This window comes from Herpailurus yagouaroundi, unplaced genomic scaffold (genome assembly GCF_014898765.1).
Source record: "Herpailurus yagouaroundi ecotype Mexico unplaced genomic scaffold, PumYag 163, whole genome shotgun sequence".
In the NCBI taxonomy this organism is placed as follows: Eukaryota; Metazoa; Chordata; class Mammalia; order Carnivora; family Felidae; genus Herpailurus; species Herpailurus yagouaroundi.
Genome location: NW_024412404.1, coordinates 29928429 through 29945493, shown reverse-complemented (window position 1 = coordinate 29945493; position 17065 = coordinate 29928429). Strand labels below are relative to the sequence as shown.

The following is a 17065-nucleotide window of genomic DNA, read 5'->3' as shown; positions in this document are numbered from 1 at the left end:
CCAACATAGGCATACGATGGAGACCCTGAGCTCTGACTGCATCCGAGACTACATTTCCCAGGGGCTCCGCGGCCGCTTCCGTTTCCGGCCCTGCCGGCCTCCGTGTGAGTAGAGCGAGGTTCCTGCCTGCTCGCGGGTCTCGGAGACCAGTACCGCTTTGGGTGGTCGCAGTTCTTCGGCGCGCGCAGCTTCGTAGGCCAGCCCGCCCAGCGCCGTTTTGGAACGGCGGCCGCCAGGCAGGCACTGAGACCTGGTGCGCCCCTCTTTTCCCCAGGGCGGGCCGAGAAAGGAGCCGGTTTACTAGGGGACAGGCAGATGTGGCCGGGGCCCCACCCAGATGAGCCGTACTGTGTTGAATGGCCGCCCCAATCCGGCGCCTGAGAGTTTAAAGGCTTGCCCTGAGGCCCAGAGATCGAGTCACCGACGAGACTTTCCACCCGTTTTGGCGAAGGTTCCTGACTGACAGCCAGAGCTTGGCTTGGAGCTTGCTGCCCGGCCGGACTCCAGGCAGCCAGTCCTGATCTTAACCACCTTCACCTGTCTACCCACCTTTGTGCGGAGTAGGGAGGGTGGAGGACTGGTCTGTTCAGCTTGCAGAGAGCAAGTTCTAGCTAGTTTAGGACATGGAGGGACTTCCTCATATTTCCTTTCTTCTTTCCCAGATTGGCTTATTCAGGATTCTTTGCCCTTGCCTGGGAGAACAGTTCAGGAGACAGATGGCCCCAAGGCTACCAAGAGCCCAGATCCAGGCAAGTTTGGTTTTAACTTTTCCTGAGGAATTGCCACTCTTTCAAAGTGAAGCTGGGTTTATGCTTGTCTGGAAGGTGCTCTGCCCTGTGTATGGACCAAATTAGGTTCCCTGACCCAATCCTGGATAGGTGCAGCGCTGCGGAGAGAGGACCCCTCTCCCCACTGTTGTCCCTTCATGTCCTCTCTACACATTACAGAGTCATTCACTAAATAGATGATTGCTACCCATGCTTTCTAGAGTGCTTGAAACTGAAGAGTACTTTGTAGGTAAGGAATAGCCATTGTCTCAAAGTGAGTTTGCCACCTCGCAGAAGATGAAGGACAGACACATCATACAAGGACAGAGGCTGATAGATATGACACAATGATGGTAGTGCTCTCTTGATGTTCAGGGGTCAGAGCAGTCTTCAGGGTGTGTTTAGTTCTTCCTGAAGATTAAATTAAGTTTGCATAATTGCAGAAGGTGGGGTGACTAGGGGAAGGCTATAACATGAGTGAAGCCATTATATCTGAACCATGAACACGATTCCAGAGAAATTTGGAAACATTTGGGATCTAGAATGCCAGGCTGGAGTTTGCCTGTATGCTGGAGAAAACTGGGTTTTGAAGAATTTTGAGAAGTTGACAGGAAGTAAATTAGCATTTTGAAAGGAAGTAAGACCTACTTGACTATTATACAAAGTAAGAGTAAAGGAAAATTTTAAAAATTAAAGATGATCCATATTCCTATTGCACTAACAAATCAAATTATTTCATTTGAAACACTTTTGTATAAGTATTTTTTAGGCTTATCCATTTTTTCCTTTTAATATGTTTTAATATGTTATGACATATTAATATGTTATGAAATATCTTCCTATTTGCTCCATAGTTTCACTATCACTTTTTTTTTTTCTCAACATTTATTTATTTTTGGGACAGAGAGAGACAGAGCATGAACGGGGGAGGGACAGAGAGAGAGGGAGACACAGAATCAGAAACAGGCTCCAGGCTCTGAGCCATCAGCCCAGAGCCTGACATGGGCTCGAACTCCCGGAGCGCGAGATCGTGACCTGGCTGAAGTCGGACGCTTAACCGACTGTGCCACCCAGGCGCCCCTCACTATCACTTTTTAAAGCTCCTTTTTATTCTGTAGTCAACCAGTCCTGTGACTTTGAACAAGTTCTTTCAACTCTCTGAGCCTTAGTATCTTTAGCTATAAAATAGATTTACTTTATAGACCATCATGGCAGAAATGCAGAGAGATGGTGTTTATCTTGGGGCTTAGCACTGTGCGTGGTACATACTAAGTTGCTATTGCTGTGAAAGGCAATTGACAAATATATATTATTTCCTAGTAAATTCTAGGATAAATCCACTATCATTTTGCATGCCTTTTGGAGTTTCTATTTATTTGTTGACTGACAAATCCTTGAACACTTCTATGTTCCAGGCAGTATTTTAGGCGAGGGGGACAACAGTGACCCAAGTGGTCCCTAAGCTCCTGGAGCTCACATTATAGATGATAAATCTAGTCCTGCCAAGTAGTGAGAAATCCTGTGAAGAGAGTGAAGTGGGACATAGGATGGAGAGTGGTAGAGGATGGGAGAAAAGCGAAGAACATTCTGAGGAGGTGACATTTAAGCAAAGACCTATGAAGTGAGGAATGAGCAAATGCCAGGCCCAGAAGAGGGAGCATGATAGGCGTGTTGGAAGAACGTGAGGAGGGCAGTGTGGTTGAAATGAGGGGCCATGACCTCCTCTTATTCCTGGCTGGATTTTCCAGCTTCTTTTGATTTTTTGTTCCTGGGTAGCAAGTCTGCTTCCTGAGCTTGTCATTTACTTTCCCCCTTGGTCCTTTTGTTAACTGTGTTCCACTTCCCTCTGCATAAACAAGCTGAAGTATCAGAAGCTGGCCTTGAACGTGTTGCTCTCCTTTTCTGATGAGGACTTCCTGGTTCCCTACTTCAGGGTATAAACATTCCTTGGTGAGAAGAATTGGGTTTGACTTTGCAGGGATCACTGACATTTGGGGATGTGGCTGTGGCCTTTACCCACATTGAATGGAAACACCTGGATGCTGCTCAGCGGGCCCTGTACAAGGATGTGATGCTGGAAAACTATGGGAATCTGGTGTCAGTGGGTAAGGATGTCTTTTTAATTCAAAATTGATTTCCTGGGCAACTGTGTGTTTTCACAGGGTAAATGATTTGGGGTATTTAAATCATAAATAGGAAGTTTGTTTGTTTTTAGCATGGATTTAGAGGCTGGAGTTTATACACAGTCCCATCTCTCAGAAAGTCCGAGCCATACAGAGTTTAAGATGGCAGCTATGTGTGTTGTCTAGCCCAGTTTTCTAAATTTTCCATCTCAGGATTTGTCTGCCACCAACAATAGGAATTCTCATCCTCAAGGCGGCCTGGTTTTTTTTTTTTTTTTTTTTTTAATTTTTTTTTTCCAACGTTTATTTATTTTTGGGACAGAGAGAGACAGAGCATGAATGGGGGAGGGGCAGAGAGAGAGGGAGACACAGAATTGGAAACAGGCTCCAGGCTCTGAGCCATCAGCCCAGAGCCTGACGCGGGGCTCGAACTCCCGGACCGCGAGATCGTGACCTGGCTGAAGTCGGACGCTTAACCGACTGTGCCACCCAGGCGCCCCGAGGAGGCCTGGTTTTCTAACTGACATTCCCTCCTACCTTTCAATAACTAGCATGATTTGGACATGATTTGGACATCCTCATACCACCCTCTAGGCCTCTCTGATGTGGAAACCTTCCTGAGACTGAGGTCTGGGATGACTGCTTGTGCTCATGACCATAGTCACATTCCTTTTGTGTTTTTCTATGAACAGGGCTTCTCTCTTCCAAACCCAAACTAATCACCCAGTTGGAGCAAGGGTCAGAGCCACGGATGGAAGTACAGCAAGTTCCATCAGGTACTTGTTCAGGTGAGTGAGGCGGGGCCATTTCAAGCAGCAGCTCAGCGCACAGAGTGGTGAGGAGGACTTGTTGGTCACGAGGCTCACCTCAGAGGGCGCGTGTCTGTGCAGCCTCGTGGGGTAACTTGACACCGCTTTCCTCCTCTTAATGTCATCGCTGCGTCAAATGACTTGCCATTTTTCTCCTCATTCTATCCGTGCCTGTGGGGAGCTGCTCCCTTCTCGAGGGCCTCAGGCCCATGACTTCTCGCCTGAAATCCTCAGTCTCTTCATGTGTTTTTTTTCTCCCTCCCTGTTTTCAGGCACTTGTCGGGCTGTACTTTGTTTCTATCTTCTGTCCATTTTCAATTCCTTTCAAATTCTCTCATGGTTAGCTTAATAAATGACTGTATATCCTTTTCTGGTTTTAATATCCATTATCTTTAATCATATAGTGGCAGTGGCAGATTCCAAGTGTAAGCATAGTTTCCTAACTATCAGATAATTACTATTTTTAGCAAACAAGTTGATGGGGAAGCATTTTCTCCCCTTTTAAAATGTCTCTGTTATCCTTTGCTCTTGGCTCTCATCTTTTTTCTATGTATACTTTACATAAATTTCTGTAAGTCGCTTTCTTTGCATCATAATTCATTTCAAAGTCTTTAAACATGATGTTTCTCTCACCTACAACATTTATCTTGCTAGTATTCCTTTTTTAAAAACTCTGATTGTCATTTTGCCTATATCATCTTCAGAGAAACTTTTATAATTATATTTCATGGAAAATACCAGTGGTATATATAATTTGTTTAACCTGGGTTTTTTTTAATGTTTTTTTTATTTATTTTGAGAGAGAGCGAGAGAGAGAGAGAGAGGAAGAGGGAACATGTGTGTGTGAGCAGGAGAAGGGCAGAGAGAGAAGGAGAGAGAGAACCCCAAGCAGGCTCCATGCTGCCAGAGCAGAGACCAACTCAGGGTTTGATCTCATGAACTGTGAAATTATGACCTGAGCCGAAATCAAGAGTTGAGTGTTTAGCTGACTGAGCTACCCAGGTGCCCCTGTTTTGTTTTGTTTTGTTTTTTAACGCTTTTCAGTAATTCTTTTGTTCTTACTATGTTTAATTTTTTTCTCCTAAAATTTTAAAAGTTTTATTTATTTATTTTGAAAGAGAGAGAAAGCACAAATGGGGGCAAGGCAGAGAGAGAGGGAGAGAGAGAGAATCCCAAGCAGGCTCTGCACCGTCATTGAGGAGCCTGATGTGGGGCTCAAATTCACAAACCAGGAGATCATGACCTGAGCTGAAGTTAGTCGCTTAACCGGCTGAGCCACCCAGGCACCCCCTTTCCCTCTAAATTTTTGTGTAGATTCCTTATTGAGTAATTCAGTAGTAGTAGTAACTCAGTCTTCCTTATTCTTTGTTTTTTCTGTTTTAATTTTGGTATTTTTTGAAATAAGATGTTTAGAATTTAGATGTAGTAAAAACTAGCAATGTTTCCTTTGATATTTCTTCCATCCATTTGGAAGACTAATAAATCTTTAGACAAAGATTTCACAACCCTTCCATGTTTCACAGTTCATCCTCCTTTTCTGCATATTCTACTCTTTTAGTTTTTAGAAATACATATGGTACAAAATTCAGATGGTTCAAATTGTATGCAGTCTTCTTCACATACCTTTATTTATTTATTTTTTTAAGTTTATTTATTTTTGAGAGAGAGAGAGAATGAGAATGAATCCCAAGCAGGCTCCACACTGTCAGCCCAGAGCCTAATGTGAGGCTTGATCCTATGATCCTGGGATCATGACCTGAGCTGAAATCAAGAGTCAGATGCTTAACCAACTGAGCCACCCACGCATTCCCTTCACATACCTTTCTTAATCATCCAGTTCCTCTCTCTGGAGGCATTCTTATATAAATTTCTTGTGGAAATTTCTAGATATAATGTGTGCTTTGCAAGAATATACATGTATTCCTTTTTTTTTTTAAAGCACATGGTAGTACAGTATTGTGTATCTTTTGTAATATCTTGGAAATCATTTCAAATAGCTACATCATTTAGAGTGCTGTTTTATTCTTTTTTTTTTTTTTAATTTTTTTAACGTTTATTTATTTTTGAGACAGAGAGAGACAGAGCATGAATAGGGGAGGGGCAGAGAGAGGGAGACACAGAATCTGAAACAGGCTCCAGGCTCTGAGCTGTCAGCACAGAGCCCGACGCGGGGCTCGAACTCACGGACTGTGAGATCATGACCTGAGCCGAAGTCGGACGCTTAACCGACTGAGCCACCCAGGCGCCCCGAGTGCTGTTTTATTCTTAATGGGTATACAGTGTTTCATTTTATGGATGTACTGTAACTTATGTTATCAGTTCCCTGTTGATGGACATAATAACTATGAATGATGCAGTGATTATCTTTATACACATCAGTTCTCTCAAGTACAAGTAAATCTATAGGATAAATTCTAGAAGAATTTGTAGGTGAAAGGGTAAGTATATTTTTAAATTCAGTGAATATTACCAGTATCCATAGAGATTATATACATTTATACTCCTAATGACAATGTATGGATGCCAATCTGATCATACCTTGTCAACAGTGTCTTATACTTTTTGATCATTGCCAAACTGATAGTTAAAAACTTTAATTTTATTGTAATTTTAGTTTGCATTTCTCTTATCAGGAGTGTAGTCGAGCATGTGTTTTTTTAAAGTTTGTTTTATATCGACTTGCTTTTGTATTGTCAACAATAATGGTAATGATGGATATGGTAGTCTTTTCGTGTCTCTAATAGGATTGTGTCTAGGATTCTTCCATTTAGCTGGTTAAACCTGAATGTTATTATGTAGTAAGTATTTAATTCACCTCTTTCGGGGCACCTGGGTGGCTCAGTCAGTTAAGTGTGCGACTTCAGCTCAGGTCACGATCTCACAGTTCGTGGGTTCGAGCCCTTTGTGCTGACAGCTCAGAACCTGGATCTCACTTCAGATTCTGTGTCTCCCTCTTTCTCCGCCCCTCCCCCACTTGTGCTCTGTCTCTGTCTCTCTTTCTCTCAAAAAATAAAAAATAAACATTAAAAAAATTTAATTCACCTCTTTCATTAAGAAATTATTTATTTTAAAATAAGTACGATGTTGAATTGTATCAAATGCCTCTTGGTTATGATGCAGAGCTCGACCTCATGACCATGAGATCATGACCTGAGCCGAAATCTAGAGTTGGACGCTTAACTGACTGAGCCACCTAAGCACCCCTAAATTAGTATAGTATTTTTAAATCGAATACTATGTAACCAACACTCAGGTCAAGGAAAAGAACCCTGGGAATACTACTAAATAACATGCTGATCCCTCCCAATCATTAGCCATGTTCCCCTGCCCTAACCCCTCCCCACCCAGACTAACACTGAAGTTTATTTGGCCATTTTCATTCATTGTCCTTTGTGTAGACCAAGGATTCTTAAAAATTTAGCATTCATCAGAATGCATGCTTAAGTGCAATTACTAGGCCCAGCCCTCAGAGTTTTTTATTTATTTGGTTTAGAGTGAACTGAAAATTTTTACCAAGTTCCCAGGTGATGCTGATGCTAATGCTACTGGACTGGGGACCATGCTTTGAAAACATGAAATGAAATGGAGTATTTCATTCATTGTATTGCTATACCATAGCTTATTGCATATATTTGGATGGATATTTGGGATATTTCCAGGTGTTGACTAATATTAGAGATGCTGTGAACAATTTTATGGGTTATCTTTTGGTTCACATGTAGATACATTTCTTCTGGGCACATACTTAGGAGTGGATTTTCTATTTTATAGGATATGCATATATTCAACTTTACTACATAATGCCAAATAGTTTTTTAAAGGTTTGTACCATTTATATTTCTACCATCAGTGTGTGAGAGTACTCATTTTTCCGTATCCTTACCAGTGCTTGATATTGTCAGTCTTTTGAAGTTAGGCATTCTTTGGGTGTGTTGTGTATCTCATGTGGTTTTAATATCCTTATCTCTGATATCTAATGAGGTTGAGGGCATTTGCAAATGTTTATTGGCCATTATATATCATCTTTCACGAAATATCTATTCAGAGAGCCCTTTGTTGATTACATATGCAGTATCACCCTTCTCTCTGCTTTTCATTATTAATGGTCTTTTGATGAATAGAAGTTTTAATTTTAATGATCTCTAGTTTATCAATCCTTCCCTTTCTTGACAGTGCTTTTTGTGTCCTTTTTAATAAATCTTTCCCCAAGTTCATGAAAACATTCTTCTATGTTAACTTCTAGGAGCTTTATTGTTTGCCTTTTAGATTTATCATACTTTTGAAACTGATTTTTTGTGCATGGTAAGAGGTAGCGTTCATGTTTAACTCTCCCAAAAAAGTACCAATGTTCCTCACTGCTCTGCAAACTACTTTTGTCATAAAACAGATGTCCATATACTTGCATTTCTCTTCATATGACTAATTTGCCTCTACCTACCTTTACAATCAGTATCTTGAAATTTTCTCTAGTTTAACCATTATACATTAAATGTATATCCCTTTAAAGGCCATTTGAAGGATCTGGGCTGTTACTCACCAGGCTTCATTTCTTGCATTTTCCTAAAAAAATAAATCTTAGCTCTAGTATCTGATATATGGAATCATAATAAATATAAATACAAATAATACAAATATAAATATATGTGTATGTGTGTATATATCTATATCTGTATATAAGAAAAATTCATTCAGTAAAAGAATTGATCATTGATTGTTGATTTATCACAAATATGGCTTCATTAGTTTTCTGGCATCTGCTTGTCAGAATCATCTTGCATATTTTCTCTGGGGTCTTGTGTGTGTACTTTGTAACAACAACAAAAAAGTGACAATTTGGTATGTTCTTTTTTAGGTATGTTAAAAACTTAGATTAAAGTCTAGAATCTTTTAGGCCTGAGAACTGTTTTGGTTCCTTAAATGTTTTGTCTGGTTTTTCTCTGATACATTAAATATTGGTTCTCTGTTAAATTCTCACAATGAAATGTTATCCTTAAGTTCTTGGAGACATTAAAATGTTCTCACATGTACTACCCTACAGGATTCTGTGCTAGCAATCATGGTTTGCTTTGTGATACTTGGTTTTCTCTCCAAATTTGTGTGTATTCTCACATTCTCATCTATTTTTGGAGGGGCGGGTTCTGTGTTGCCTTCCTAACTTGCCAACTTCTTAGATGCTCTTTGCGTTCTTTAAATACAAAGTTTATGATATAACTTCCTGCCATTTCTTTAGACACCTACTTAACTGTTATCTTTAGTCTTGCCATCTTTTCTTAGCAAGAGTCACAAGTGGGATGAATTAATTTTACATAACCCTTACTTGTGTAGAAGAGAACATTATTCTTATCCTGTGCAGCTCACACTTTCAGTATTTCAACATAGAGAGTGTTTGAATTAAAAAAATTTTTTTCAGTCCAGGAGTACTGGTTTGAAACAAAGGTGTCCACCCTAAAGCAAAATACCTCCGAAGGATCTGATCTGGGAGAACAAACAAAAATTGACATGATGGAGAGAGGCCTGGACTGGGAGGGCAGAAGTTCCGCAGAGAAGACACATTATAAATGTGAGGAATGTGGGAAAGTCTTCAAATATAGTTCCTCCTTTATTAGCCACCAGAGAAATCATACTGGTGAGAAACCCCATAAATGTAACGAATGTGGGATAGCCTTTATGAGCAGCTCATCCCTTTTAAATCATCGTAAAATCCACACAGGCAAGCAACCCTATAGATGTATTGAATGTGGGAAATTCCTTAAGAAGCACTCAACATTTGTTAATCATCAGAAAATTCATTCTAGAGAGAAACCTCATAAATGTAATGAATGTGGAAAAGCTTTTGGAAAGAACTCTATCCTTTTACGTCATCAGAGAATTCATACCGGTCAGAAGCCCTACAAATGTAATGACTGTGGGAAAGCCTTTGCTCAGAATGTAGCCCTTACTCGTCATGAGAGAATACATAGTGGAGAGAAGCCTTTTACATGTAAGGAATGTGGGAAAGCTTTTAGGGATAACTCAACTGTGTTGGAACATCTGAAAATCCATACTGGTGAGAAACCGTATCAATGTAATGAATGTGGAAAAACCTTTAGGAAGAGCTCAACACTTGTTAGTCATCAAAGAATGCATACCGGAGAGAAACCCTATCACTGTAGTAAGTGTGGAAAATCTTTCAGGTATAGCTCATCCTTTGCTGGACATCAGAAAACTCATAGTGGAAATAAACCCTATCAATGTAATGACTGTGGGAAAGTCTTTACGAAGAGCTCAACCCTTATTGGACATCAGAGAATTCATACTGGAGAAAAGCCCTATCACTGTAAGAAATGTGGGAAATCCTTCAGACATAGCTCTGGCCTCGTGGAACATCAGAGAATCCATACCGGAGAAAAACCCTATGAATGTAATGCATGTGGGAAGGCTTTTCCTCAGAGTTCAGCCCTTAAACAACATAAGAAAATGCATAACAAAGAAAGAGCCATCAAATGTAATTAGTGTGGTAAATCAGGCAAAAGTAATTATTCTTTTTGACCGTCAAAGGGGAGACATTCGACAAATCACACACTTAACAAAAATAGTCTGTGTACCTCTATCCTGGAGAACTTCTCACTTGTGAGGATGTTCACTGTCGTATGGTTTGTATTAGTGAAATATTTGAAGAACCTAAGTGTTTATCAATATGGAAATAGATACTATAGAACACTATGTAGCAAGTAAAAAGAATGAAGTAGAGCTCTATAGAGAGCCATAGAAATATCCCATGATACCTTGTTCCAGTTAAAAAAAAGTAAGTTGCAGAAAATCTACATATTGTGGTCCAATTTACATTTTAAGAAATGAAGCTATTTTGTTTATATGTATATATCCTATGTATTCAAAAAGATCTAGTAAAATAAAGTCCAAAAGTTTTTTATCTTTGAGAAGAATGTTTTTATTGGTATGATGAAGTGAAATTTTTACTTTGACTTTTCTTTTGAAATATTTAATCGCATATACATTAATGTATAATTTAACATAGTTAAACCTAGTTGTCTTTCTAAATAAGAAAATTCAGAAGCCATAAAAATAAAATAAATAACCACATAAAAAGTAAAAGCTTTTGTATGACCATAGGCTTCATGGTGTTAAAATACAAAGAGCCAGACTTGGAGAGAATATTATCACCATCATAAATAACAAACAATACTTAGAATATCTAAAGGGTTCATAAAGGTACATAAAAATAATATAAAAATCCCAGTGGAGAAATAGCTTGGAATATGAATGTACAGTTGTCAGAAAAAGGAAATATAAATAGTCCAAAAGAAATAACCAGCTTTAGAGAAATGTGAATTAAAATGATCAGATTTTTTTTTGTCATTCTTGGCAAAAATTAATAAGATAGAAAATATTTTGTACTTTTGAGGGTGCAAGAAAATAGGCACACTTACATATTGTTGAAGGAATTGTGAATTAATGAAGTGTTTGGTGATGAGAAGCATAATTTGACTGTATCTGCCAACTTTTAGAAAGCTTCTACTCTTTGACTTAACATTTCTACTTCTTAAAATCCAATAAAGAGTAAAGGCAGTCTTTAGAGCACTATAGTAATGCACAATTTGAGTTACCATAATATCTATCACTAGGGTAATGGTTAAATTAGGATAACATGCATTCTTTGGACTACCATGCAGTAATTTAATACATAGCAATTATAAGGCAATCATTCAATCAATAAACACTTAATGGGTTAATTTTTTAACCGACACGGAAAGATAACCAAGACTTTAAGTGGGAAAAAAGCCAAATTATATAGTGGTGTAGGGCCCCTTTTATATAGTTTGTGCATTACTTCAATCTTTTATAATACAAATATATCAGTGGTAGTTTAAGACATAAGATAAAGCCAGATTATTTATGAATTTTATAGAACAGAAGGGAAAGGAACTAAACATTCAACTCAAGAAACTAAAAATGGTTAGTATTAATTAGTAGCACCGTTGGGCATATGTGTGTTATTAGTGAAAACTGGTTAAGCTTTGGATAGCAGTTTGACAACATGAATGTCAATCTAAATGTATGCTTCCATTGACCCAGAAAATCCACTCTCAAGGAAATAATTTGATTAGCTTACAAAGCTTATATTACTCATCATAGCATTGTTTATAATAAAATCCTGAAAAGAAGTGGGAAAAACACCTAAATTAGGAAAACGTTTAAATAAATTATAGACTTTCAGACTGGCATCCCAGTTACTGCTGGCACATAACAAGCCACCCAAACTTAGTTATCATTTTGTTATACTCACAGACTTTGTGAGTATCAAGAATTCAGAAAGAGCATGGCAGGGACAACTTTCTAACAGTGTGAAGTTTGGGTCTCAGCTGGGAAAACTCAAGACTGGCATTGACTTAACAGTTGCCTGGTTGAATCATTTAAGGGCGACACAGTAGAGTAGCCACAAGTGGCTATTGAGCAGTTAAAAAGAGGTTAGTCTGAGTTGAGATGTGTTATAAGTGTAACACATACATTGGGTTTTGAAGATGCAGCATGACAAACAGAAACTAAAGTCTCTCGGTCATTTTTATGTTATATATCAAAATGATATTTTGGATATATAGGTTAAATTAAATATTAAATTTATTTAAAATGATTTTAATGTGTCTGCTAGAAAATTTAGTTATATATGCAACCCATATTTGGGGTTCGCATCGTATTTCTATTGGTCAATACTGATCTGAATGCCTTCTCACAAATTTGGTGGTAGACGCTATAGGCTAGAACCTCAGGTAAGGCTTTCTGTACAGAGGGCACCCTGGCAGGACAGCTGAAGCTGAAGTAGGTGCAGCCCGGGGCAGTCCTGGGGCTCTCCATGCAGAGGGTGCCCTGGCAGGATAGCTGAAGCTGAAGTGAGTACAAGCCAGGATGTCCTGGGGTGCTCAGCACAGGAGGCACCCTGGGGAGGGGGGTGGCTGGAGCAGAGGCAGGGCGTGGGTCTAGGGTTCCTGGGGTGCTGCTTGCAGGGGGTGCCCTGGCAGGGTGGCTGGAGCTGAGGTGGGTCATCGGTTGGGGGTTCCCAGGGTACTCCATGAAGGGAGTGCCTTGGCAGGGTGACTTATTTATAAATGGAAGTTTGTACCTTTTGACTCCCTTCACCCATCTAACCCCCCTCATCATCATAGATTAATTTGCCATGTGCTTATTTATTTCTGGGCTCTCTTCTCTATTCCATTGATCTGTGTGTCTGTTTAATGCCAGTACCATACTGTTTTGATTGCTATAGCTTTATAATATGGTTTAAAATCAGGGAGCATGTTGCCTCCAGCTTTGTTCTTATCAAGATTGTCTTGGCTGTTCCAGGTCTTTTATGGTTCTATACAAATTTTGGGATTGTTCTATTTCTGTGAAAAATGCCATTGGAATTTTGACAGGGATTTCACTGAATCTGTAGATTGCTTTGAGTAGTGTGGACATTTTAACAATAATAACTCTTCCATCCATGAGCATGGAATATCTTTCCATTTATTTGTCTTATTTGATTTCTTTCATCAGTGTCTTAGAGTTTTCAGTGTATGGGTCTTCCACATCCTTTGTTAAATTTATTTCTAGATATTTAATTCTTTTTGATGCAATTGTGAATGGGATTGTTTTCTTAATTTCTCTTTCTGATATTTTGTTATTAGTGTACAGAAAAGCAACAGATTTTGTATATTTCATTTCTTTTTTAAAGTTTATTTTTATTTATTTTGAGAGAGAAATAGAGGGGAAGTGGGGGAGGGGCAGAGAGAGGGGCAGAGAGAGGGGCAGAGAGAGAATTCCAAGCAGGATCCATACTGTCAGCACAGAGATCGATGCAGGGCTTGAACCCCCAAACCGTGAGATCATGACCTGAGCTGAAATCAAGAGTCAGATGCTCAACCAACTAAGCCACCCAGGTGTCCCTGTGTATTTATTTATACAACTTTACTGAATTCATTTATTAGTCTTAATTTTTTTTGTGTGTGTGCGATGTCTTTAGGGTTTTCTATATATAAGATCATGTTATCTGCAAATAGTGACAGTTTTGCTTCTTTCTAATTTGAAATAAAATGCCTTTTATTTCTTTGTCTTGCCTAATTGCTCTGGCTAGGGTTTTAATTACTATGTTGAATAAAAGTGAGGATAATGGGTATCCTTGTCTTGTTTCTGATCTTAGAGGAAAAGCTTTTAGCTTTTTATTCTGCGTATGATGTTAGCTGTCCTATATGGTCTTTATTTTGCTGCGGGGTGTTTCCTCTTACCAACTTTATTGAGAGTTTTTATTGTCAGGAACAGATGTTGAATTTGGTCATATGCTTTTACTGTATGGGGATGATCACAGGATTTTTACCCTTCATTTGGTTAATGTGTGTCACCTTGATAGATTTGTGGATGTTGAGCCATAAAAACCAACGTGAGCATAAGACAACATGAGACACACGCAGGAGCACCTTTCTGGGAAATACTGGTGCTGTGGAGCACGGCAGAGGGAGAACGTGAAGATGACGTCCTCTGAGGTCTCTGGAGAGAATTACCGTGTGCCCTTACCTGTGTGTTCAATTACAATCCTGCCCTTCGCGCCGCAGCTATGAAGATAAGCTAATAGGCTTCTTTCACAGAAACACTGAGTGCCTTGGTCTGTTGTCTCTTGTTGTGCCCTGAGGGTGGTAGCCAGTCAAGAGCTTATTTCTACATTGGTTACAGTCCTGTGGACCCATGGGCATAAGCCCCACTGGGCACCAGGTTCGGGTGACCTAGAGTTGTCCCCCTAGGCCAGAGCTGCCAGAAGAGGTGTGCCAGAGGAGGGCATAAGCTCCCTCCTGGGAGATAACGGGTGAGCTGAACAGTGAGGCAGAGGGACAGTGCCAAGATGGTGCCAGCCATCTTCCACCTCTGGAGATGCAAGGCCCCTAGGGTGTGCGTTCAATTAGAGGCTTGTGCCTCAGGCCATCACTTTAAGATAAGAAAATACTCCTTTTTAATTTTTTTTTTTTTTTGAGAGAGAGAGAGAGGGAGAGAGAGTGCAAGTGAGCATGAGCAGGAGAGAGGGGCAGGGGGAGAGAGAGAAAGAATCCTAAACAGTCTCCAAGCTCAGCACAGAGCCTGATGCGGGGCTCAATCCCTACAACGTTGGGGCCAAAATCAAGAGTTGGACGCTCAATGAACTGAGCCACCCAGGTGCCCCGAAAATACGCCTCTTTCACATGAAGTCTGGGCACCTCTCTCAACTGGCTGCCTCTTGTGCTTTTCCCTGGGGTGAGTCCAAGTGTGAGTGTCCCCCTGCCTCCCCTTTTTAAAGTTTATTTATTTATTTTGAGAGAGAGAGCACAATGGGGAGGGAAGAGAGAGAAGAGGAGAGGGAGAGAATCCCAAGCAGGCTCTGCATTGTCAGTGTGGAGCCTGACGTGGGGCTCAGTCTCAGGAACCATGAGATCATGACCCCAGCTGAGAGCTTAACTGACTGAGCCACCCGGGGGCCCCAAGTGCGAGAGCTCTTTTTTTTTTAAATTTTTTTCTTTTTTTCAACGTTTTTTTATTTATTTTGGGACAGAGAGAGACAGAGCATGAATGGGGGAAGGTCAGAGAGAGAGGGAGACACAGAATCTGAAACAGGCTCCAGGCTCTGAGCTGTCAGCCCAGAGCCTGACGCGGGGCTCGAACTCACGGACCGCGAGATCGTGACCTGGCTGAAGTCGGACGCTTAACCGACTGCGCCACCCAGGCGCCCCAGTGTGAGAGCCCTTTAAGAGCTGTTTTTCAGTTCACTCTAGTCTTGTGGGTCTCATGAATGTGAGTCCTGTTGGTTTTCAGAACTACATGTTTTGGGGACTCCTGTCTTCAGTCTTAAAAGTTGGAATAACCAACGTGGGGCTAAGCTCTTTGCTCCTCAGGTTGTGTATTCCCTCCTGATTGTGGTTTGCTGTACTAGGGGTAGGATTTATGGCAAAAGGGTCTCAGCCTCTTCTACCTGCTTCAATGTGAGGTTTTTAAATTTGTGTTATATATAGGACTCACTCAGCTAGTTTTTAGTTTTGTAAAGAGGAAATGGTTCCATATGTGGCTGTAGGTTAAATGTATCTGTGGGAAGAGGGGAGTCCAGGATCTTCTTACAGTGTCCTCTTAAACTGGAACTCTCTTTTGTTATTACTGTAATATAAGCAGCCAACAATCTCTGAAGAAATCTAATAATACATGTATCAAGAATAGAATATTTTTAAAGGCCCTTTATATTTTCTGACCTATTTACTCCTTATTTACTAGTTCTGCAGAACTAGCATTCTATCTATATATAGCTGTGTCTGTATGTATTTATCTCTACCTATCATGCAGAAACTTTCCACAGCTTTAAAGAGCTCTTCAGACTTATTCTTGGAAGTCATGTAGCATCAGTTCTGCTATTTTTTTGTGTTTGAAGCGGTCACAAGCCGATCCAGATTCAAGTGGAGGTGAAATAGACTTCCATCCCTTCGTGAGATCAGAGAATTTGTGGGCAGTGTTTTTAAACTGCCTCGTTACTGAAGTATCTAATAAATTTCTTACAGTGCAGGACTGCTAGAGACTAGCATTTACGTCTTCATATTAACTTGTATCTGGGTTAACTAATCTATGTCTCGCCTTCTATGTTGTCAAAATAAATGTTTATTTTTAAATCTTAAGCTCTCTGGTGAATCTTAAATCATGATTTCCTGTTTTGGTTTAATCAGTAAGTAAATCTCAAGTTGTTCTCCCAGACTTTTCCTTTTCTTTTCATAGTATCTTATCCTTTTAGAAAATATGTTCTATTATTGCTGTATAATAATCTAAATATTTAGTGGTTACACCATCACTTTTGAATTCTCTCATGATTCTGTGTTAGGAATTTGGGAAGGCTGTTCTTACTGGGGTCTCTCATACAGTTTTGGTCAGATGTCACTTGGGGCTCCAGTCATCTGCAGGTTACACTTGGCTGGACATCTACAATAACTCACTCACGTGGCTGGTAGTTGATGCTGGCTATCTGTTGGGACCTCAGCTGAAGCTGTCCACTGGAGCACTTATAAGCAGCTTTGTCCATCATAGTGGTCTTAAGATAGGCTTTTCACACAGCAGCTAGTTTTCTCCAGAGTAAGTGTCTCAAGAGAATTATGTAGAAATTTTTCACACCTTTAAAGAGCTCTTCAGACCTATTCTTGGATATCATGTAGCATCAGTTCTGTTTTCTTGTTTGAAGCAGTCACAAGCCTACCCAGACAGACCCCCATCTCTTCATGAGATTAGTGTTAAGGGACTTGTGTGCAGTGTTTTAAAAATATCTCATTGTTACTGAAGTATACTTTACACGTGAGAAAATGCATAGACTCTAATGTTGAGTTCAGTACACTTTGACAATTCT

General features: G+C 40.0%; 1 protein-coding gene across 1 annotated transcript; it reads left to right on the top strand.

Annotated features, from left to right (window-relative positions):
* Positions 1–104: 104 nt before the first annotated feature.
* ZNF485 (zinc finger protein 485) lies at positions 105–10607 on the top strand. Its single transcript, XM_040485792.1, has 5 exons — positions 105–253; positions 663–749; positions 2746–2872; positions 3583–3678; positions 9110–10607. Exons 2-5 carry the CDS (start codon positions 717–719, stop codon positions 10189–10191), a joined length of 1338 nt encoding a protein of 445 aa, XP_040341726.1. The 5' UTR covers positions 105–253; positions 663–716; the 3' UTR covers positions 10192–10607.
* Positions 10608–17065: the final 6458 nt, after the last annotated feature.

Coding starts and splice junctions, on each gene's coding strand:
- ZNF485 (XM_040485792.1), top strand. CDS start 717: ATGGCCCCAAGGCTACCAAGAGCCCAGATCCAG. Junction 2,873..3,582: donor TGGGAATCTGGTGTCAGTGG/GTAAGGATGTCT, acceptor TTCTATGAACAG/GGCTTCTCTCTTCCAAACCC. Junction 3,679..9,109: donor TCCATCAGGTACTTGTTCAG/GTGAGTGAGGCG, acceptor AATTTTTTTCAG/TCCAGGAGTACTGGTTTGAA.